The sequence below is a fragment of the Vulpes lagopus genome, chromosome 17, assembly GCF_018345385.1.
Source record: "Vulpes lagopus strain Blue_001 chromosome 17, ASM1834538v1, whole genome shotgun sequence".
NCBI classification, from domain to species: Eukaryota; Metazoa; Chordata; class Mammalia; order Carnivora; family Canidae; genus Vulpes; species Vulpes lagopus.
In genome coordinates this window covers 6,620,622-6,644,691 of record NC_054840.1, presented here as the reverse complement: position 1 = coordinate 6,644,691, position 24,070 = coordinate 6,620,622, and the positions used below count along the sequence as shown (strand labels likewise).

Here is a 24,070-nt window from a genome sequence, read left to right as displayed (position 1 = left end):
TAGATTTCAAGTTGTCAGGCCCCTTGTCAAACCATGCTTATCACATTTTGGTCTGGAAAAATATAGTCCTGAAGGCAGGAGAAACAGCAAAAATTACATTAATTCATATGGAAAATAATACGAGGAGAGGGTGGAGTAGACAAGAGAAACCCACAGAAAGTGCCCACATCTCCTTAACTGCCAGCTTTCACATCTTTTTGCCAAAGCTGCCGAGTAGAAATTATGTAATGCTATGAGTTATTTCTCCCCATTTTTTAATCTCTAAAGTAGTGCTAATGATCAGCAAAATGCCTAAAGGCAGATAAGCAATCCAAAATCTGTTCAGTTCTTTCTGGATGGCTTCCTTCTGGATGCTTCTAGCATCCATTCTCCTTAATCTCAGTAAGTTTTGTCTCAGAGTCATGAGTGTATCCCCACTACTTTATCCTATGGTTTCTCTGGTAACTTAAAAGAGTTCAAAAGCACTCACAGCTGGTCGACTAGGTCGGGTAATATCCCTGGATTCTTCTGGCTTCACCTTGGAAGGCTCGTGGGGGAGCACAGGTGATCCTTCCGACTTACTGTTAGCTAGATAGAAAAACAGGGGCCAAGAAAAATAATGACCATCACAAAGTGTTGACTCAAGTTCTGGAGTTCTGTGGTGAGTCATCCTTCAGGATTACTCAGGGAATACGTCATTCACTTGGGCAAATCCTCAAACACATCTGTGAACAAATTGTTAATATTCGGGCAAACACATTTAGGCCTGTAACCTGGAAGTCACTCTTAATAATAAGAAAAACTGGCAAGCACCACTACCACCGCCATTTACTGAGTGCTAAATGTGCATCACGCTTAATGCTAAATGCCTTCCAGGTCAACTGTCTCATCGGATTCTTGATCCAACCCAATGTGCGGCACCCTTTTCCCATTTTACAGTTCAATATAGACTTAGATGGCATACAGGCCTAGGGCTATGCTGGAATTATGGGCAGAGTTGGGATTCTGTTTTATCCGAGCCCACTTCTAGGTTATTACACTAAAGCAACTTCTGTGTTAACATTCTATGCTCGGCTGCTTCTTTGAGCACTTACCCATCAGGATAGGTTATTTTGAAGGGATAGAAATCTATTTCATTTGATGGAATGGTTTTTAAACAGGAGGCAGGGGCTGTCTGGGTCCTTTAAGGAAGAAAGAATAAAGTGGGAACAGGAAGGAGAGTGTCGGTGACAAAAGGGAAGATTCCAAGAGTAGAGGTACAGAGCAAGGGTGGGAGAGGACTCCCCAACAGCTACAGAGCAAAGAGCATCTCTCCGATTTACTGATGGTAGACAAAATCAACCTGGCACAGGAGAGATTCTTTTGTTTTAAACTGGGCTTTCCCGGGCACAAACACACCAGGGATACAGCAGTGTTTTTAACCCAGAAGACCTAGAGGCCAAAGGAGAGAAGACATGAAGTAAACCCAAACCAGAACAGAGAATTAAAATGATATGCCTAACTTTAGTTTTCTTTAGTTTGCTCTAAGGATATTATGTTGCTTATAAAGAAAAAAAAAAGTGGGTGAGTTTTCTAAATTAAGCAAATTTATATTTGAACTAAAGCAACAAAAGCACACATAGCTATGAGCTGGGCCACACCAAAGTCTGAAGAATGCATATGGGGGCAGCCACATCCCAGTCCAGCGACATGAGCACCACATGTCAGGTTTCAGCCTTTTCAAAACAGGCATACAGTGATTTTACTTATTTAAAACCTTCGGAAGATATTAGGGGCCCAACTCTGTGTCTAATGAAAGAAAAAAAAATAAAGTACTGGTGTTTTTTTCTCAGGCAGAGAAATTTGTTAATATCTATCAAATTACACTTTGCAAAGTTCTAGTGTTTATTGCTTGGAAGCAAAATTATCTTTCTGAAGGAGGTTGTTCAGAAAGAGTCCGTTTTGTCGCGAGAAACAATGTGTTGTCGTGTGTAATTAGCTGGACACGCTGCTGTCTTTCAGGAGCTTCTTCATTAATGAAAACTGAACAGTGATGGAAGACTTGAATAAACGGTCAGAGAGGCTCATTTTTTATTCCTCTTTAGTAGGAATGACCCGAAGAGTCAAATAATACACTTTTTAAGTCAAAGAGTTTACTTCTTCTCTAAAGCGTCTATGTATTCTCCATTAACCTTTACCAAATTCCACTTTGAGAGATTCCCAAGTATCATGAGCAACACTCAGAATCCCGAAAAGGGACGATGGGCGTATCGGGGAGGGGGCACTAGGGGGTACCTGAACCTTGAAACAGGCAACAAGGGGCAATGAGAATTCAGGTGACTCACAAGTGATTATATTTTCAAATAGGGCCAATAATCTATGATCTTCCTGGAAGACAATGTCATCAGCAAAGAGAAAAGATTTAGTCCAAACTGTGGTGTCACACATGCAACTGGGGCTGGTGGTCCTCTCGTCTACGGAGACCGAGGCTGCGGGCGGAGAGGACTGTGCAGCATCGCACCGTGGGGGCCACGCCAGGAGCAGGGGGCACAGAGGTCAGGGAGTCAGCGGAGCCCGTGGCCCCAGGCAGTGCTGTCCGGGGAAAGCTTACCTCGAACTCTGGTCCGTTCGCTGGACCCCGCTTGCGATCCAGGCTGAGAGCCCCCTTGGGAGCTGGGCTGGGAGCTGGGAGTGCTGGAGCTAGAGGAACTGCCGCTGCTGGTCCTCTGCAAGGGGCTCTCCAAGACGGGCTCCGTTCTCCGGAGGTCAGGGTTGCTGTACGGAAGGCAGAGCACGGTCACTACACCCCCAGACCTTGCCATGCACAGACACAAGCACAGTCCAGTCCCGCCCCCATGCAGAGGAGCAACGATGGCCCTTGTGCCACCAGGCACTGGAAGGGTCCACGGAAATGCCAGTCCTGAGGGTCTCCGTGGAGCGCCCAGCCTGATACTGCCAGGCGGGTCCTGGGTCATCACGCTAAGGTGTGGGCCTGAAATGGTGTTCTCCTTGGGAGGCTTTCTCTTAAACCCTTATTCTCATGTTCATCATAAAAAAAAAGAATCTTGAAAAATATTAAAAGGTTAAAAAAAGAGAGAAAGCCACACATGCAATCTCTGGCCCAGGAGACAGCCAACTATGTTTTGTTATTTGGTATAGTATCTTCTAGAATTCTTTCTTCTGTATACATAGGAGCATGCTGTATGTTCAGTTTTGCAGCTTGCTTTTTCCCCTTCGGACGGCATCGTGAGCAGCTTCTTCTGCTCAGCAAACAATAATAGCTGCAGAGCAGGCCAGTGTATGGATGAGTTAGTTTAACCGTCCCTGGACGGTTGGGTATGAAGGTGCCTCTACTACACTGGCCTGACGCATAAGGCCGAGACGGGTACCTCCAGGCATACAAGCACTCAATCACATCTCCTTCGTGGAACTGGAATTCCTGGGTGGAAGGACGTGAGCCGGCAGGTGTGCACCGCATAGGTCTGTATGTGAGTGTGTAATGACGGTATCACCAGCTTTCGCTGAAGCGTATGAAACGGTCCATCTTACTGAATTCTTAGCCACACTGTATTATGAGCAGTTCATTGATTTGTAAAAAAGAAAAAAAAAAGTGCCCTGTTTTAAAACATCACTATTGAAGGAGAGTAATTTTTATTCACCTTTATTTACCATTTATAACTCCTCTGTGAATTACTTAATCATGGTCTTTGCTTATGTAGTTAGTGGTGTATTTGCATTTTTAAATTTATTTCAGGAAGTCTTTATATACTTTGGCTCTTATCAAAGGGAGGGATGTTTATTTATTTATTTATTTATTTATTTATTTATTTATTTATTTATTTTTATTTATTTATGATAGTCACACAGAGAGAGAGAAAGAGAGAGGCAGAGACATAGGCAGAGAGAGAAGCAGGCTCCATGCACCGGAAGCCCGACGTGGGATTCGATCCCAGGTGTCCAGGATCAGGTCCTGGGCTGAAGGCAGGCGCCAAACCGCTGCACCACCCAGGGATCCCAAAGGGAGGAATGTTTTATTTTATTTTTTTTAAGATTTTATTTTATTTATTCATGACACACACACACACACACACACACACACAGAGAGAGAGAGAGAGAGAGAGAGAGAGAGAGAGGCAGAGACACAGGCAGAGGGAGAAGCAGGCTCCATGCAGGGAACCCGACGTGGGACTCGATCCTGGGTCTCCGGGATCAGGCCCTGGGCTGAAGGCGGTGCTAAACCGCTGAGCCACCCGGGCTGCCCAAGGGAGGGATGTTTTAAAATAATTATTATTAAGCACTAATTTAAGAACAAATGCTAGGAGTCACCGCTTGTTATAAAATCTTACTGTATTATTCACTTTCATACCTTAAGTGCCCCCCAAATAGTGGTATTTACTAGCTCACTCAGTTGGTTATACCAAGCACTGGCTCAGGCATTTGAGATATGATAATAAACATGACACACGCCCTTGTCATCTGCCGCTTGGCCAGACACAGCCAAACTCGCCCATGCTCTGCCCGCAGTGAGCACCGGCCAACAGAGGGGCATGGAACAGGGCCACCTAGGCCACTTCTGATCATATACTTGCTATCCACCTGCCAGGGGGCGTGACATCGGGCCCTCCACGTTCCCGATGTCTTCAGTTCTCCAAACAGAATCGCATGTCTTTGCTAAACAGAGTCACCGTAGTGTGACCATGGACTCTGATTGTAATGCAGTTAAGTCATGTTAAAATGTAATTTTATGCCTTCCTTTCCCTCCACGCATTTCAAGAATGTCAAGTGCACTCTGACCTGTGTTGGGTACCCCATGTTTCATGTATAAAAATGAAAATAATACGGTCTCTTCCCTCGAGACAACAGCATTTTAGTGTACTAAAAATCTGGCCACAGAATGGCATCATTCTAGCAGCAACTAGACCAAATGATTTCTTTTAGAAAACACAAGAACCCCGCTTTTTGGTGATGTATCTGCCAAAAATATGTCATCGACTTACAAACATTTTAAAATACTGGGTTATCGGAAGACGTGGCTAGTGGCCCTGGAAAACATATGTAAAAATAAGTATGTCCTCATAACCTATTAGCTTTGATCATATAAATATAGGATTTATGACAATATTTATCCTTTTAAGTTTTTATTGGTAAAGGAGTTGCTAAGTCAACCCAGCAGTATGATCAACTGCAGCAGAACTGATGATCAAACTTAAGGAGAATGTTTAAGATTCTCAATATTTTTACAGAACTCCTTTGTGCAGTAATTACTTTTTGAAAACTTCCAGCACTTAATTGGTTTAAATAGATTTGGATCCATACTGGAAGTGGCCCTGATTTGGAGACTACCTACAATGAAAAATGTATAATACTTAGGCAACAGCCTACTTTCGAATTCTCCTTAAGAAAACAATCTTATCTCCTTTTATTTCCAAAAATAAATTCTTTCCCATGGTCCTCTTTTATTAAATAGTGGTGGACAGGAATTATTTAGATATAATTAATAAAGCCCCCCAAACACTTTTTCTAAAAAGTCTATTTCTAACCAACTGTATTGCAGATTGAAGGTGACAGGCAAGCGAAGGCTTCTTGATAATTGCTTTCATTTTGTAGACTGGTAATGTAGTGTTTTTTTGTGTATATATATATATATATAATATTATATGTATATATGTATATATATATTAAAATAACAGCTATTAAAAGAGGAGTGACTGTGAGCTCTGAGATTTTTTTTCCTCCTGTGGCTGTGGTGTGGCAGCGGGGCCCAGCTGTTTGCTTGAACACAGCACTCCTTTGATCACTTAACCAACACCTTTCCATGAAGCACCTACTTTGTCAGTCTCGTTGGACCCGTATGAGGGATGGAGGAGAGCACAGGACACAGGCGCAAGGTGCAACATAATTCTCGAGATGGGAAACATGCAGCGGAGATAACAGTGGATAAGGCCCATCTCTTCAGGCTGCGTGTGAAAGAACCTGTTAACTGATGTTGGAGTTTGGGGAACGATGGATGCAGCCTGGGGTGGTCGAGGTGGTGTCAAGACGGAGACAGGACTTGACTGGGCCTTGGGGGGTGAGCAGGAAGTCTGGGGGAAGCTCCTGAGCTAGGACACCGGGCTTGCTGGCATAGGGAGGACACCAGCCTGCTGGAGTACGGCGTCTGCATCTGCTTACCCTGGAGAGGTGGCTCAGCAGAAGGAACGGATGGCTTGGGGAGCTGTCCTGCGGGGCTGGGGGAGCTCATAGGCCTCCCGGTGCAGACTGAGCGGGTGGGGGGCGGCCACCTACCCACGATGAGGCCTGGACCAGGGCTGCCAGGGAGGGGCATGGAATTGGCAGGACCGGCTGGGATGTGCAGGCCTCTCTGATGGGACTCAGAGCCTCTCTGGGTGTGAAGTTAATTGGCTCCCACGGGCATTAAATCCCTGACCTGGGCTTCCTTAGGGCTTCCTCCTCACTGGAGCTAACCAGCGTGGGTGCTCATCTTAGGAGGCCTGCTGTTTTTGCTGCTGGAGACTGAAAGAAGTGTTTAGCTTCTATGTAACCACATACAGAAATTGGGAAAACTTTAAAATGCTTTTTCTACCTCATTTTTTTTGGGGGGGGGGAGTAGAAGTATTTTGAGAAAATGTTACACCACTCGTATTTCTCTTTTCCTTATTATGTAGTAATATGGTCTGGCCGTGGGGCCAAGGGGTCTGACATGAATGCCTTTAGAGGGAATTTCAGAAGAACTCTATGAAATAACAGATTTCCTTTGTTCACATCTTAACTGAAACTACTCAGATCCAAATGTGTAACAACTTGAAAACATTCACATATATTTCTTTAAATGCCAACTTTTAGTTCATACATTTGCCATCCCACAGACAATGCTATAAAACACACAGTAAAGTGAAAATGTGGCAATTATTCCATTTACCCGACTCATATAAAAAGTCGAAACAGAAAATTAGGATTACAAAGTGATTTCTTGGCCCAAATACTTGGGCCAAGTCTATAATTAACTGGCTGACAGCCAAAATTCACTTTACTTTGTTCTTTGATGACACAGCCAGTGAGAACAAATGAGGCATGGGAAGATAGGTTTGGGACGGGACAGAGAATTATTTTTTGAAATTAAGCATTTAGTCATTGGGTTTTGACCAGGTGTTTCTGGCTTAATTTAAATCTCTTCATATTCTAAATGTGCTTGTTTGATCAAATTTTAATTTGCTTTAGAGGAACACACGAATCAAAGTTAAACATTCAAGTACCTGGGAATTTTTTAAGACAGTGTTTTAAAAAATGAACAAATCAAATCTTGATCTAGACTCAACTGGTCACCTTGACAACATAAGGCACCCAGGAGTCCATGCAGCAGGTAAGAAAGAACTGCAGGCTGACGCGTGCCTGTGTGAGAAGGAAGAGGGGAACGGGCAGGAGGCGGGGGGGTGGGGGGGTGGCGGCACGGTGACTGGGTTGTCACGCAGACTTTGGCCATGTAGGATGGGAACTGTCAAATGCACATGATGACGTTAGCACCAGCTTGGGTAGGAAAGTCTGGGGCCTATAAATAGATCCCATGGGACAACTATTTTTGTTTTATTTATTTTTTAAAAAGATTTTATTTACTTATTTGGCAGAGAGAGAAAGAGAGAAAGGGAGAGAGATCACAAGCAGGGGGAGTGGTGGGGAGACAGAGAAGCAGGCTCCCTGGTGAGCAGAGAGCCCGACTTGGGGCTCGATCCCAGGACCCTGAGGTCATGACCTGAGCCGAAGGCAGACGCTTCACCGGCTGAGCCACCCAGGCGCCCTGATACACGTCTATTTTAAAACATATTCCTATAGGGCTCTTTTCGATTTGGTGTCGTGTGTGTAGACAGGAGAAGAGTGACATACTTGGAAGTTTTTTTCTGGGAGAAGGAAGGCTTTTGAAAATAGTAGAGCTCCGATGTTTTCCTCACGTTATAGGTACATGCTTGCATACTCCCACTTTAACTCACCTCAAGAATCTTCCATTCAGGGTAAGTAGTTTACTGTTTTAAACATACTGTTTCCTATATTCTTAGAAATGATCACACATTCTGCAGTCACTGGGGAATATACACCATCTTGCACCTAGTACCTGGACGTCATTAGTACCTGAATTCAGGAGGCAAAAACTCAGCTTTTTAACCATTAGCCTCTGTTTTCTCTTCTTTCTTTTTTCTACCGACTTTGCACAAAAGTGGCTTATTTCTCACTCATATCACAATATACACAGATAGAACTGCTCTCCTTGGTGGTTCTTCTCCAAGCAGGGACTTGGGGTTCCTCCTGGGTTCAGACACTGTTGCCTTAAACTTGTCGTCCCTAAGTCTGCCACAGAAGGAGAAGAGAGAGCCTCTGCCTTCTTTTGCTTTCTTTAGATAAGTCAATTCACAGATTTACCCCAAAGCAAAATAAGAAAGCGAGGCAAGTAACAGAGTTTTGCCCCTAATAATGCCCATAGCCCCAAAGAGTAGCAGGTAATGGTTTATCCTCTGACCCATGGGCCCTAGACTCAGGTGGTCCTGGTTGACTCACTGGCTCCCAAGGTCCCATGTGGCCCTTTGAATAGGGGGGGTCCCATGCCCCTCTACTGGGGACCCAGGAGGTCCCCAATATACATTTGCTGAATATAGCAAATGAAAAAAAATAATAAAACATCCCGATTTTCTTCTTTTATTAACATGTGTAGTTTTTCTTGGGATCCATTTTTACTTTGCCAATTTCCCACACTACCCTGAGAATCATTTTCAAGCAAGAGAGCTGGGAGGATAAAAAGGAATATTGACCAACTATAAGAAATATAGCTTATAAACATTGTAAATTATTGATTATTTAAAACAACCCCTTTTTATGGCTTTATGGATGGGCAGTTGCCTGAAAAATGGTACAAAAAGAACTATGAGGACTTCATTAAGACCAGTGTAAAACAGGAGAGTCTGCTTTACAGTAATGCCCCCAGCCAGTCACATCTCCCATTGTCCATGCTCCCGTGTGTCTCCTTTACCCACTGATTCAGGGCTTGGCCATGTGATTGTGGTTGCCAATGGGACATCAGCAAAGGTGAAACAAGCGAGGGCTGGAAAAGTATTTGTGTACCGGGGCTTCTGGGGCTTTCCCCGCCAGGAGGCTGTCCTGAGATCGCCAAACAATGAAGAAGACCAGGATGAGAGAGCACATGAAGGTACAGCTGACCCATCAGCTCAGTGCAGCCACATGGGGAAGCCCAAATGAGACCGGCAGAAAAACCTATTAGCCAACACACAGAATCGTAAGAAATTGGAAATCGTTGCTATTTCAGACCACTTAGTTTTTGGGTGTTTTATTAGGAAGCAATCATGAGCTAAAAATTACATCTATCACAGTAGATAAGCCAAATCCTGAAACTTAAAAAAATGCAATCCAATCTAGAGTTGCAAAGTCTGATTCACATCTTAAGTGCTGGTCACTTGGGGACAGCAAGAAGCAGCGTTCAGTAGGATTACTGCACGCGGCAGGGATGGGGAGGCTCCAGGGCCCTCCCCGACAATCCCTCTGACTTTCACTGTAGGTAAATAATTATTACCCCTTAGCTCCCTCCCTCCCTTCTCTGTAAGCAGAGAAATGTTAGCTGTCTCACAAAGTCCGCATTCTTTGGACTAAGAACAAACTTAAGTGGTTCTGAGGGGGAAAAGCTCATGTTTTACAAGCCAATGACCATCAAAAGCCAACTATCTTGGACCTAACGTCATTAAAATAACACTTTGGTGGGAACAAAGAGCTGCTTTTTATTTGATTATATAATGATAGTGCGCTTTCCTTCTGGTGATAGGAGGGAAAAAGGCTTAGAGTTGAAATGAGGCTTGATTTAGAGCAGCTAAAATTCTAAGCAACTGATCTGATGAACGGAGCCCTGGGGCCCAAGTCCAGAGGAATAAGAAGCACCGATAATCGGGGGCTCACCGCTGCTTGAAGAGGGGGATCTGACAAAGTTCACCCCGGCAACCCCAGGGCTGCTGTTCCTCTCGCTCTGGTCACAGCACACTCTGGACTTTCTCAGCGCTGCTTAGCAACACCTGCTCGGGGTGAGGCTGACAAGTCCCTGGGAAAAAATGGCTCATGCAGAGCCTCCTGCCAGTGGCAAACCCACCCAGAACGGGCGAACTTCTTTGCCCTAAAGGGATTAATGCTCTTAGTACAGTTCCATCTTATTTATTGTGGACTGACCTCTTCCTAAAGCTCTTCACGTGAAGAGGAAAATTAAAGCCGCACTATATCAAATTCCATATATTAGAGGCAGGCACAGATAATCCTCCCCTTCATTCCAGCCTCTCGTCCTTACTAGCAAGGGAGAGGCCTCCTCTTATGAACACAGGGGAGAACAATGCAACAGCCTGCCCAAGCTCACTCTTTTTATAGTCTCAGCAGAGACCATTTGCTATTTCGGTTGATCCTAAAAAGTGGTGCATTCATCATGAAAAAAATCAGAGGGAAGCTCGACAAACTAGAGCAGCAAATAGTGTCTGTTGCCACATAAACCAGCTCAGATACAGTAAAGATGTTGTTTACTTTCCAGATTCTCTTGAGACCTCTACACCAGCCGGTAGGTGGATGCAGTTTCCTGACTGTAGGAATATCCATTGTTTTTTTTTTTTTTTAAAGATTTATTTATTTATTTCTGATAGACAGAGAGAGAGAGAGAGAGAGAGAGAGAGAGGCAGAGACACAGGAGGAGGGAGAAGCAGGCTCCATGCCAGGAGCCCGACGTGGGACTCGATCCCGGGACTCCAGGATCGTGCCCTGGGCCAAAGGCAGGCACTAAACCGCTGAGCCACTCAGGGATCCCCAGGAATATCCATTGTTGATGGAAAATTCTAGGAGAGTACAGAGCCGCGGTGGAGGTAGAACTGTATCTGAGTGACCCTCCGTAATGCCAAGGAGGTGATTTCCTGCTAAGAAAGTCTTTTTGTAACGTGCCAAGCTAGGAAGCTCTGCAGATGGCCACTGATGCGCTTCTTTGGCAATGACTTTGTAATGCCCTTTTTTTTTCTTTTTAAAGTAGGTTCCACACCCAGCATGGAGCCCTACATGGGTTTGAACTCACGACCTGGAGATCAAGATGCAAGCTAAGATCAAGAGTCCGATGCCCAACTCACCGCGCTACCCGGGCACCCCTGCCTTTGTAATGTGTTACTGGCTCCCAGGGCATTAAAAATCACCTCTAACCAGGCCATCTTGTTCTGCTGACTTTGCCAAATGGTCTCTGAAGTAATGGTTTGGGGTGTTTTAACCAGATTTATATTTGCAACTTTACTCCCCAGTTTTTAAAATTGTCAAGTGAGGTACACCGGCTTGGCTTCTGCACGGTCTCATTTTTCTTCACCCACTCCCTCATTCACTCAAGAGCCTCCACTGTTCACTGATCTCTGTGAAAGGCGCAGAAATAAGAGGCATGTGTTCTGGCCCCACCAGAGCTTACAGTCCAAGTGGCCCGTCAACAAGCCTCTGAAGTGAAAAAAAGGACGGATGATTTTTAGGAAAGCAATAATGACAATGACAGGTGGGGGCCTTTTCCTTCACTTGAAACCATCCTTCTCGCCTTACCTTGCTCTGATGGGTTGAGATCCTAGTCTGGGTCCCAGAGCACTACCATTTCCAGGAGAATTCTTTCTGGCTAATGCTGGGGATATGGAAGTTGTTCTTTGAGGCACCTGAAAGAAAAAGCAGGATTCAGAAAGAGTTTCCATGAAACAGCTCCAATAGGCTCCTTTCCTAAAATTTACCAGGAGTTACAGAAACTATCAGAAATGGGAAAGACATAGTGTTCATTTTTCAGAGAAAGATTTAACTCCCTAAACAAAACCACACAGAAGGCACCGAGGCACATTCAGCGATCATAAAGGAGAATGGTCTTCAATTTTATTTATTTTTTTCTTAATAAATTTATTTTTTATTGGTGTTCAATTTGTCAACATACAGAATAACACCCAGTGCTCATCCCGTCAAGTGCCCACCTCAGTGCCCGTCACCCAGTCACCCCCCTCGCCCACCTTCCCTTCCACCACCCCCTGGTCTTCAATTTTAAAAACAAATTAAAAAGCAGACCAAGCTAATTATTTTGATTCACTGGGCTAAAACAGTTGACCTCCTTTGCTTGTGTACGAGTGGTGGATACCAGAAATTTCTCCGGGATACCATTAACTCAGTTGATCATTGGAAATTGCATCAGATGAGAATCATCCAGATAAGCTGAGCTCCACCCTAACTGATACACAGATAAGGAAATGATGAAACCTGGCGAGAAACGAGGGTACCAGGCTACAGCTTGGGACATGAGCCACATGCCAGTGAGCTCAGAGCAATTACTTCAATGGATGCTAAGTGTTCCACTTCCTAATCAACTTGCAGTCATTAATTAAAACACCCCCCCCCCCCCGCCCGCAACACTGTGCTTTGGAAGGTCGATTTGCAAATGTGATACAAAACAGGATTAATATTGAAAATCCTGGCAGGGTCTTCAAAAAGACTGTATGCCCACCAGCAGACACACAGTAGGAAACTGTATCATTACTAGCTTAGCTGACAAGGGCCAAGTCTTAGCTTGGGAACCAGGAGGGGGAAAAACCCAAACCTAAGAAGGGGTGGTGCTCTGGCATTCTCCTGCTCCTCACTGCTGTGGAAGTGCCGGAGGAGACGTAGCAATAGTCATCGTAAACGAGGCTGATGATGACAGGAACCCGGAGAGAGGCCCGCCAGCCTATTTACCTTTGGTGGAATGTCTTCTTCCTGTCGTAACCAAGAGCTTCGGTCAAACTTCTCAATGCGAGTGGGGAGAGGAGGGTTTTCAGAGGTGGGGTCCGAGTTCTGGCGCGGCATCTCCACGCGGTGAGAGCTCACGTTCAGGGCCTCCTGAAACCCAGACAGGCCCTTGGTGGGCTGCTCGTGCACAGACTGGGAGGCGGTCAAGGCAGGTCCCTGGGACTTCACAGCTACCAGATGTGGAATCTAAACGTCAAACCAACACGGTAGCGACATTATTAGAAGAAAAAGCAGATCTACTAGGACCTTCATTCAGTGGAAGGGAAAATAAAATTTTAGAGCACAAGCGCTGGAGTACACGGAGCCCATCACAGCTGTCTCCAACCTGCTTTTGGAAGCTCTTCCACATTTCCCATTCACAGCCATGTGTAGGCCGGACCCAGGGCGCCTGGCAAAAACTAAGCGATTCACTTGGGCCCGCTAAGAAGTCTGTGAAATAGGTGTGAGGACAATAATAGCAATTTTTCAGTGGACACTTACTGACCAGCAGTATAATATGTTTACAAGCACTTTTCTTCTAATATGATACACCTCCTCCTTCGAAACCCTCAACTTGGGCTTTAGAGAGTGCTATCGCTCTGTAAAACAAGGAGTGTTCCGGATCACCTTACTTCTTATGAACCCACTAAATCCACTACGAGGCGGACACAATCATTTTCATCGTTTTTCACGTGAGGATGGAAGGTTTAGAGAGGTGAAGTAACACCCTGGATCTCACAGCTAATACTTGCTGGAGCCTGGCTCGGAAGCCTCACACACCTCACGGTCCAGACATCTAGCTCCGCGCTACTCCACTTTCCGGCGAGCTGGCTCTTACCACCCATGATGGCTCTTACCATCCACACCAGGATGGTTCCTTTAGGGGGAAAGTCACATATGCTGGCACGCATTCATGTCGTTCGTGTAGGGGAGACATGCCGTTTTTGGTAGAAATGTGGCTCTTTAAGACAAATCATTAGAATCAAGAGTTTTCAGGGGCGCCTGGGTGGCTCAGTCGGGTAAGCGTCTGCCTTTGGCTCGGGGTGTGATCCCAGGGTCCTGGGATCGAGCCCCACGTCAGACTCACTGCTCACTGGGGAGCGTGCTTCTCCCTCTCCCCCTGCTCATGCCCTCTCTTGCTCTCTCTCCCTTTCTCTCAAATAAATAAATAAAATCTTAAAAAATAGTAAGATCAGGAGTTCAGAGTGTTCTTGACCGTTAGCACCACTCACACTTAACTGTTACTGTCTCCTCCCCCATCACAAAGTCCGACTCCCTGGAGACAGGAGCCGTGTCTGGATGGCATCTCTCAGTCTACACTGTGCCTGGCATGTGGAATGTGGTCAATAAATCTCGGCAGGCGAAACGTCTAGGGGACTTTCTAAATTAAACTGTTAAGTCAATAAACACTAACACAGTATCTGCTTTGTGCAAGGGACCTAGCAGACCCTCTTCGGTCTAAACTCTCGATGCCAGGCCACTGGGGAGCATTTCCGCAGCCCTCTTCCGCCAGCCTGGCCCTGCTCCTTTAGCCCTTGAGGTCTTATCCCTGGAGCAGCCCTGCCCTAGCTTCTTCACACCCTCCCTGGTCTGAAACCTGAAGTGTCATTAATTAGAGTTCAGAGAAAGCCCTCAAGGTCTGCTTCAAGTGAATGTTATGCTTCCACCAGAAAAGACCTCTAAATCGATCAGGTTTTTATTAATGTTATAAAATAACATTATATATATTATATAATATATATAACATATATATAATGATGTTAATATACTAAATACTAATATGAAAACAGGGCATGTTTTAAGAACATAGCACAAAACAGAAACCTACTTAAGAGTCTTCAAAGACATTTGGGTGAAACTGGCTGCACTATCACTTTTACTTTTCATAAAATTCCACTCTTTTTTTTTTTTTCATTTTTAGTATTTACCGGCCAAGAGGTCCTCTAAAACCTCCCAGAGACTTGTCCTGGAGCAGAGGAACGGTTTCCTTTTTTTAAATAGCTCCCAGCTGGGGCTCTGTGGGCTGGGGGAGGGGGGGGGCCTCAAGGGCCCCAGATGGCCGGGCTGGGCCGGCACAGGTGTGAGGCCATAGGTGGGAGGGGACCCCGGGCATCCGTATTTCCACCAAGCTCTCGGGTGACGCTGATGCTGAGGGTGCTATGAGCACCCTTGGGGAACCACTGGCTTAGAAGCCACATTTTTATCCAGGGTCATTTACACTTTCTGCGCCCAAATCGCAGGGAGCAAGAGACAGCTGTTCACCTATGACCCCGAGGCTGCCGTGGCCGGTACCTCGGCCTAAGGGGCTCGGCGCCCCTGCTTGACCCATGTGCCCAGGGAGGCCGCTGCCCAAGGGCTGACCCAGCGGTGCGCCCAAAGCCCAGGGTGGTGCTGGCCCCCTTCTCAGTGCTCCCCCCGCCCCACATCCCCTGGGGCCTGCCCTAAGCCTGGGGGCCCTGGACCCCGTGGGGCCCGGGGACAGTCCCCTGCTCCGGGGCACCTCCCCGAACACGCGGTGCAGGGGCCGGGGGACCCAAGGGCTGTACCTGGGGGTCCACCGGCCTGAGCATGGGCGGCGTCCGGGCGGGCTGCACCCCGCTGATGCTGAAGGACTCGGACCTCGGGGGCAGCGCGGGGTCGGATATCCTGTTGGCGACCTTGTGCGGCATAGCGGGCGAGCTCTGCCGGTTCAGCCTCGAGCGCTCTTCCACCTGGAGGTCAAAGCAGACGAGACGGACACAACCCAGGCCTGAGGGCCGGCGGGAGGCTGCTCTGCGTCCTCGGCCCTCAACGCCCGCACCTGCTGTGCGGCAGGCACCTTTGGAGAAGCTCTTCTCTGGGGCCCCGGGGGTGGGGGTGGGGCAGGCCGTGACCCCGGGGGCCTGGGATCGAGTCCTGCGCGGGCTCCCCACAGGGGCCTCCCTCTCTGTGTGTCTCAGGAATAAATAAATAAAATCTTAAAAAAAAAAAAGGCAGATCCTTTTAAAACAAAAGTAGGAGGGGGCAGCTCGGGTGGCTCAGCGGGTGAGCACCTGCCTCTAGCCTAGGCCGTGACCCAGGGTCCTGGGATCGAGTCCCCCGTCAGGCTCCCTGCATGGAGCCTGCTTCTCCCTTGCCTGTGTCTCTACCTCTCTCTCTCTCCTCTCTCTCTCTCTCTCTCTGTGTCTCTCATCAATAAATGAATAAAATCTTAAAAAAAAAAATAAAAGGCAGATCCTTTCTTCAAACAAAAGTAGGAGGGGGCAGCCCGGGTGGCTCAGCAGGTGAGCGCCTGCCTCCGGCCTAGGCCATGACCCCGGGGTCCCGAGATCGAGTCCCGCGACGGGCTCCCCGCATGGAGCCTGCTGCCCCCTCTGCCTGGGTCTCGGCCTCCCTCCCTCTCTCCCTCTCTCTCTGGGTCTCTCGGGAAGGAGTCCCACCTTACACCACCACCCGCCCCGAGCCGGGAGCCATCACCCCGTGCTGCCGGGCCCTGCGCTAGGGCCACCGGCCGGAGTTGGGCCTCCCCAGCAGTCTCTCCCGCGCTGCCTGGCTCTCATCCTGCCAACGGGTCGCCAGGCTGTGGAGCCGCCAGGGAGCCCGAGGGCGGTGTGGGGGCATCGGGTGCCTGGGGAAGGCGGACTGCCTGGAGGAGGCGCCCACACCCCTTCCTCACGGCCCCCACGGGCTGCGGCCCTCCCTTCAGCGGACTTCCCGCACCGTTTCCCTCCCCCTCTTTAGGGCCCTTTCTTTCCCCTCATCTCCCTGCTCCGCTTCCGGCCTGGACTCTCCCCACCCTGTTCTCCGGGCTCGTCCACGCGTGACCTGCACTTTCGCTCCCCGCCTCCCTGTCTCCCTGCCGGCCGCCCTCCGGGGCCACTTCATCTCCCTCGTCATCCCCCTTCTTGCGGAGTCTGTCTCGGCCCAAGGCAGGCGCTTGAGCAGAAGTGTTCCCCAGGAAAGGCCCACGGGCCGGGGGGTGCCCCTCCGTGGGAGGACACCCCCACCCCCTGTCCACATCTGGAGCCTGCAGACTGTCAAGGAGGGCATCTCCCATGGAGATTTAGATGAACACGACGGACACTGCAAGGCACGACTGAAGATCTGCGACAGCTTCGAGAGGCCTAGGCCTTTGCTTTCAGATCAATCTCCTCCTGCCCTTTATTTCTGTAGGGTCAGTTTGGCAGCCCTATATTCCAAACCTCCCAGGCAGCGCCCCCCGCCGTGACCCTGCAGTGTGAGCCGGATCCCCCTTCTGCTGACTCACTGATGAGGGTTCCAAGTGCCCGCCAGAGAGCCCACCTGCAGGCCAAGACCCGTCTCCAGGGGGCGCCTTCTTCACCTCACTGCCTGATTTGAAATAAAAATCCACAAGAGCTGTTCTTTCCCATCCTTCCTATTCCATTTTAAATCTTTCTAGATGCAGACTCAGCCTCAGATACAGAAGCCTGTTATTAGGTGCTTATATTAACTGCAAACGTCTTAACATAACGAGGGGGGCTGAAGAATAGAAAACCGTGCCCCCGCTTCTACCCGGGGGAACTCAACATCTCCTCTCCCACCATAGCTCTGTGCAGGGTACATACGATTGGCATCCAGTGGACTTTGGTGTTGAAACTCCACATCCCCTCCCCCCCCAAAAAAAAGAAACTCCACGTCCCAGAGCTCACCACACACCAAACCAGGTTAGCTACCCAAAGCCAGAACGTGTATACTTTGCGTACGCGCGTGTGCAAAGTATTACATCAGCAGTAATTATTTGACCACTGCACGGAGCAAAAAAATAAAATACAGCCAGGTTTGAGCTGAGACCATGAAGAAGAGAAAGTCCCACAAAGACAGATAAACTCAGACTAAGCCATGCACTGTATTCTCTTCTAAATACTAGTGTCCTTGAAAAGAAAGTGACGACTTCCAGACCACTGGACTCGGCCAAATATTAGCCATCTGCTTACTTCCCCGGAAGAGTGGAGAACACTTGCTGTTATTATTATCTTTTCAAGCTATAAAACACCCTCAGTTTTAAACACACACTTAGAGACAGCACATTCTGAAAGCACTAGAAAAAGTCTGCCTCGAGGGGACGGAGTCGAAGAGGATGCCACCGTGAGCAAAGAAACCTTTTTTGAGACGAAGAATCCTTTTGGCAACAGCCAGCAGCAAGGTTCCAGTAAAGGGGGGGCTCTTAGCACAGGCCACACGGCTCCAGAGCCACGTGGGAAATGAACAGGGCAGGAAAGTGAGGCGCCGAATTCACAGGCAGGTAACGGGTTTGGAGGGGAGTGGGTGGAGGCCATGGGGTTGCATGTGGACTGCCCTTGTGAAATCCAAACCAGAAACAACAGAGGCAAAACACTTATTCCTGGTGGGTGACAGTGGCCTTGGAAACAAAACGTGACTGTGCTGAAGACTGTACTTCATTGTATCTGCACAGGGCCTAGAATTTCCATGGCGCGCTCACATACGCGATGGCCCGGGGGCATTCCCGAGAGGCAGGACGCGCAGCTGGGGAAGCTGCACCTCGGGAAGGCTACAAGACTTGTCCCGGCCACCCAGCCCGGCAGTGGGAGAACTCGAACTCAAACTTCTTACTCCTTCCCAGGTCTCTGTCATGCCAGATCTTAAGAGAGCGAAGCAGAAACCGCGGAAAGAAGGGAGCAGAGCTGTAAACTCTAAATGGTAATTTGGGACCTCATATGTAAAATGACTCATATTAAAAGGGGGAAAAAAAACCCCACATCAGTGTAGAGTAGGGAAAACCAAGTGGAGGAGTTCTTACATGCAGGGATTTCAGCGTCCAACGGGCTGATGAGATATAAAGAGACATCTTGGCCCATCGTTTGCCAAATTACACCATGGCCAGATGACTGGAATGCATCACAGAGTAAGAACATGATGGAGTGTTGAAAAAAATTAAAATACAATCTCATACAGTATTCATGTGGGGACAGCATTCAATCACTGCAACGTGTTGATGGAGATTTAAAAAAATACGGGGGGGGGGAGGGCACGCGCAATTACTGCCAGGCCCATCCACATGCCATTTTAGGAAAGGAATCTGCTCCGTTATAAGCAAAAAGGTATTATAAGAAAAGGAATCTCCATCTTTCAAAAAGTGACAATGAGAAAAAACAACCTCCCGGTTCTGCTGATGGTTTTTGTTTGTTTGTTTGTTTTTTGTTTTGTTTTTCCTGCTGATGTTTAACAGAATATCATACTGATGTTTTTACCAAACAAATCTAACTTCCATCCCAATCCAGAAGTGGCCGAGAATTTGCAAGGGGTGAAAATGCCTTGACCCCGGCCCTTTCCATAGAGACCGGAAAGTTCCTCTCTGGCCCAAATCTGAAAATCACAGTCAGTGTGACGATCGGGACAAAGCTCTCCGTCAAAGGAGGGAGGGAAGAGCTTGACAAGATGTGCAGAGGAGTATTTTCATTTCTTCTTATTACATCCAAAAGATTAATGAGAAAGCTCATGCGAAATGCGATGATGACCTAACGTTTTACAAAGTGAAGCAACAAAATCACCGAGGGTGAGGCACTGTACCATCACAGCAGCTGCCGAGAAACTGTCGGTTTGAAAAATAAAAAAAAGGAAGAGAAATAAGGGGTTGAGAAAGTAACCAAAGAAGGACAAACCATCCCGGGGGGGAGGTAGAGAGCTGAGGTAGAAGACAGATACGGCACAAGTCACAGAGGCTGCAGGGGGAGGAGCCCGTGGCATGGGCACCGCTGGCCCCTCGTCCCTGGCAAGGATCACTTCCACTTTAGACCCTGGGAGAGGATGCATTTGAAAAAGAAAGGTACCTTTTATTCTAACTGCTAAAGAGAGTTTAACTCAGGTTCTTTCTCTTGGCTGATGAGTAAGATTCGGCTGGGCTTGAAATTCTGTCCACATCTAAAGTTTTGAAATGTATTTTGTCGTCTAGCTACTTTCAGCCCCAGCAACCTCACTGCTATAGGGAAAGAAACCTTTAAATAATGCTTGAGAAGTTCATATGCTGCTCGGAGAAGCATTAAAAAGGTCAAGGAGACCAGGATCCTCACACCCATTTTTCTTCCCATTTTAAGAAGTGGGTGTTAAGAGAATGATGAATCGAACCAAAGCAGACAATTATTTGTTCTTATTTGTGTACCAGTCCCTCCAGTTCCAAATTCAGCCCATCACTTATCCAATGATCTAAATGTTTCATCTCTCTTCTAGAATATGAACACCCACTCTAAGACTTGGGAACGGTTTCATGAATAGATTGGTTAGTTGGAAGCCGGATTACGTTAACCACACCCAGGAGGATAGGACTAAAGATGAATCCCCAAAGAATGTTCCCACACATGTCTAGAATTGCGTGAAGCCCAAAGAAGAGTGCCAGCTGCTAGGAAGCCAGAGGCCTTGGAAGATGTCACCCACCAGAGGTGGCCCAGATTTATGATGGCCGGGGAACCTCACATCGGGAGTGCTTGCTGACACAGCTGGGTTGTTTGCACGCCCAACTGCTGTGTTTCTTTCACTGCTAGGAGCCTGGCCAGGAAGCACAGAGGAATTAGAAGGTCTAGGAAACCATCTTGATGGTATCTGCAGAGATTGGCCTCCAGGAATGCCACGACTTCCGGAAGCTCGGGAACTGTGACCTAATTCCGAACAGAGAGGATAGGCCGGGAAACTTAGCGAGGAGGACAAAGAGTAACTAGATAACCATGAAGTCAAAGTGGTTAAGTTCATATCAGAATGTGCCGGGTAGAGGTGGAAGGAAGGACGTGGGAACGGCTCCGCGCTTCTCCCCCTTTGCTGGAACATTTGCACATGAGGGAACTGCATGGGGGTAAGGAGGGATTCTGGGATGTTTTGCAAAGAATCACGATCTTCTCCAGTGGGGTCTGTGGGTGCGCCTCTCCTAGACTCATGCCTGGGGCTGGGAGCACCGAGGGCCATGTGGTCATGCATCAAGAAGAGGTCATTTAGCGATGCAGCACTTCTTAGAGGTGTTGAGGCACTTGGAAGGATGCATGAATTCATGCCCCTCCTGCCCCGAGGTCCTGCAGGAGTCTCTAAGGCCCTCCTTACTTGCAGTGATGGACAACTTGGGGCTGGTCACTTTGAAGATGTTGGGGGAAGACACACAAACGACCTTAGACCCTAACTCTTGAGTTGGACTACATCCTTGGGAGCGAGATCGCCGTGGAGATCTCACTGTGGTCCTCCAGGCTTCCTGAGCCTTCAGGGGTTCTTCAAGACCAACTCTAATAGGATAAGCTGGTCCACCTTTCTTCCGTGAGTGATGCTCCAACAGGAGTCTTGATCTGGCATCATTAATCTCTGCAGGTGCTACTGGCATTAGCTTAGCGGAGCCTAATTTCTCAGCCTTCTGAACACCTGCCATGATCAGGAACTGTGAGTGTAGTTTAGCTGAGGGTTTCAACTTGGCAGGGCCAGAAAACGGTTTAGCAGTGGAGGAAGGTGGCACATCTCTGCCAGCCAGGACGCACATCAGCTGCTGTCTAACAGCAGAGTGATTCTGCTTGGCTGGAAGAACAGGTGGGTTATTAAAGGGTCGGTGCTGTACCTGGGAGTAGGATCACAAAATTGAGTTATTGATCTAAGAGAAAGAGGCAGCTGTTAGAGACACAGGTAAATACAAATCATCTTTATAGACTCTAAAGGGAAGTGATCAAAAACATTCTTTATGTGGAATCAAACGATTTTCTCTACAGATTCCGTTTTTCTAAGTTTTAAAAGAAAAAAAGTTTGGTTTCTGTAAAAATAGCACACGATCACCATAAAAGATTTAAGCAACATATGAGAATACAAGAAAGTTCAAAGAAAAAAATTGTTTGTGTTGCCCTTAAACAATCATCGTTAACATTGGGGCGACATCACTTCAAGCATTTTCTATATATATATATGTAAAAGAACAAAAAAATAAAAAGACGGGAATATGTTTATAAAAATGGGATCTTAGGTAAGAAATCTAGTTCTGGTAAGACTGTACTCTAGATAACTTGAAATAAGCTCTAGCACCTGAAGATACTAGAAGAAAATACAAAATACCACAAACATCCTCTTAAATGACTGGCTTTGCTTACAAGGAAATAAAGGAAATCACTGGGTGCCACAAACAATGACAGACCTGAAAACCAGGGTTTTAAGCACACAGACTGACACAGCGACTCCTGGGAAGGTTGTTAAGCTTGGCTGATCTTGTTTTTTTTTTTTTTTGCTCTGTCCATTGGGTCATCACCTTTTTTCCTCCCATCCAAAGAGTTTTAAATTAGATTTTTAAAATAGCTCATCACAAGGCCGAGTTCTTAAAAATCCGCCCTTACTCTAGTAGTTGAACAAATGAAGAACAGGGCTTTGGAAGTACTTGCAAAAGAACTAGCAATGACCTCTGATCCTGAAAGCAGTCGCCACAACCGCGGGTCTGAGACCAACTGTGCCTCCATTCACACCGCAACGGAACAAGGGAGAGTCGGTGGCAGTGCTAACGATCACTTTTAGGGTCTAGGTACAGACAGGAAATGATTATACCTAAAATTCCCTAAGTCTTTATTGAATCATCTTCTTTCATGGGGGAAGTCATTAAATATCCTCACGCTGCAAACTCATTCGGACCCTTACGACAAAAGTGACTTTTCTACTTCCTGTTATTGTTTACAAAAATCCCCTGTATCCAAGAAGATACAAAAAAAAAGAAAAAAAAAAACCCCAAAATCCCTGAAAAACAAAAATCACTAATGGATTCAGGTGCCTTGCCAATTCTCTACAGAAATAATACTATGGCTCTTCCCAAAGCAAAGCATGCACTGCTCACGAGGCATCGTTTTCCAGTGGCGTCGCACTAGTTTAATTCTCTACTTCTACTGGGTCAACTCACCGCAGCCACCAGCCCGGCCGGCGGGACATGGCTACACTTGCTGGAGCACTTACCTCCTTGGCCCATGCTGGCTTCTCGCTAGGACTCATCCCTTCCTTGTAATGGTACAGTGGCTTCTTCTCCACAGGCCTCTGCTCCTGCCGCTGGTGCTGGAGGGAAACCAAGTAGTCTCTCTCTTGCTTCAGCTGTCTCTGTAGTCTTTCTGCTTGTCTCTGTTCTTCCAATTGTTTGCGTTTATATTCCTATCCAGACCAGGAAAGAGAAGCAGAGAAAGGGCCAAATCACCATATGGAAACCACTGGCCGGCACCGGAGAAGCATGCAGTGGAGCCCAGAGAGATGGTAACACGAGGCCTGAACGCCAACAGAACCACAGAAGGATGTCAGGGCGTGTTACAGAGATAGGCTCCAGCCGGGGCTTAGCACGTCACGAAAACACTCTTGCCTTCGTGGCAATCCCTGCAGCACACCCCCCATTGCAAAGTGACTTGTCCCTGACCTGTGACCAAGAGAGTAGCAATAATGAGGACATCTGGATGGTCAGCACCACCCCTACAGGGAGCCATCCACTTCCCGATTTAGTAACCAAACCATTCAAACATGTCCAATGAAGCCCCAAACTAAGTAAGTAGCTACAGGTATTGCTCAAATCCTCTTTCGTTGAACAAAGCTTGGTCCAACGAAGGCCATTGGCAAGCATATGCAGAGGCTGAAAAATATCACAGGGCCGCTGAAGAAGAAGTTCAGTTAAAAAAAAATACATCAAGAAGCTCATTTGGAGAGCAGTGCAATAATAATAAAAAAAGCACTTCAAGTGGAAGCCGCGTGAGCAGGGAACACAAAATGTTCCCATCGTAAGGGTAAAACTAATAGTCTGCAGATGAAATATGACTGCAGAGCTGAGTGGGTTCCTACAGAAGAGGTGCCTTTTGCTGTGATTGTATTCCAGCACGTTGCAAATGACCTTAAAAATTACTCTGCGATAAACACGGTGGGTCTCGAAAACAGCCCCAACTGGTAATACGCCCGGATTCGTGCGAAAGTTTCGCAAAAAGAAGGAGGCACTAAGGGATGCCTCCAGGTGCCTCACATGTATTCGGGTGGCAAACTAGGTCAGGAAACGTAGTAAGCTCCCACGAGCCTTTGGAGGTCCATGGGGCTTGGAGGACCCCCCCCTCCCAGGACCGGCGTGTTAGGGGGCACACACAAGGACACACGCGCACACACGCAGGAGGAACACAGAGCAGGTGGCTGGCCCTCGGCTTTCCCATTACCAGAAGTAGAGCTTGTTCATGCAGTAGCTGCTGCTGCAAGATCTCTAACTGTCTCTGCTCCTCCTCTAACTGTCGCCTGATGTACTCCTGGAGAGGTAGGCAGCAGAGCACGCACAGCGACACAGGAGGGAGAGAGAGAGAGAAAAAGAACCGGTAATTTCAAAGGTGACAAGAGCTGCCAAGGAAAGTGTGGAAGGAAGGAG

At 47.4% G+C, this 24,070-nt stretch overlaps 1 protein-coding gene across 7 annotated transcripts in view; it reads right to left on the bottom strand.

Annotated features, from left to right (window-relative positions):
* Positions 1-24,070, bottom strand: part of TNIK (TRAF2 and NCK interacting kinase) — a 370,683-nt gene that overhangs the window by 41,624 nt on the left and 304,989 nt on the right. For 4 of the 7 annotated variants that reach the window (XM_041731634.1, XM_041731636.1, XM_041731635.1 and 1 more), the window contains exons 14-20: positions 23,868-23,954; positions 22,648-22,836; positions 15,288-15,452; positions 12,709-12,948; positions 11,548-11,654; positions 2,570-2,733; positions 470-567 (exon numbers count right to left, since the gene is read on the bottom strand). In XM_041731634.1, the coding sequence (XP_041587568.1) occupies positions 470-567; positions 2,570-2,733; positions 11,548-11,654; positions 12,709-12,948; positions 15,288-15,452; positions 22,648-22,836; positions 23,868-23,954 (1,050 nt within the window). The remainder of the gene's footprint in view (positions 1-469; positions 568-2,569; positions 2,734-11,547; positions 11,655-12,708; positions 12,949-15,287; positions 15,453-22,647; positions 22,837-23,867; positions 23,955-24,070) is intronic. The other 3 variants (XM_041731637.1, XM_041731639.1, XM_041731641.1) reach the window with 1 other exon arrangement.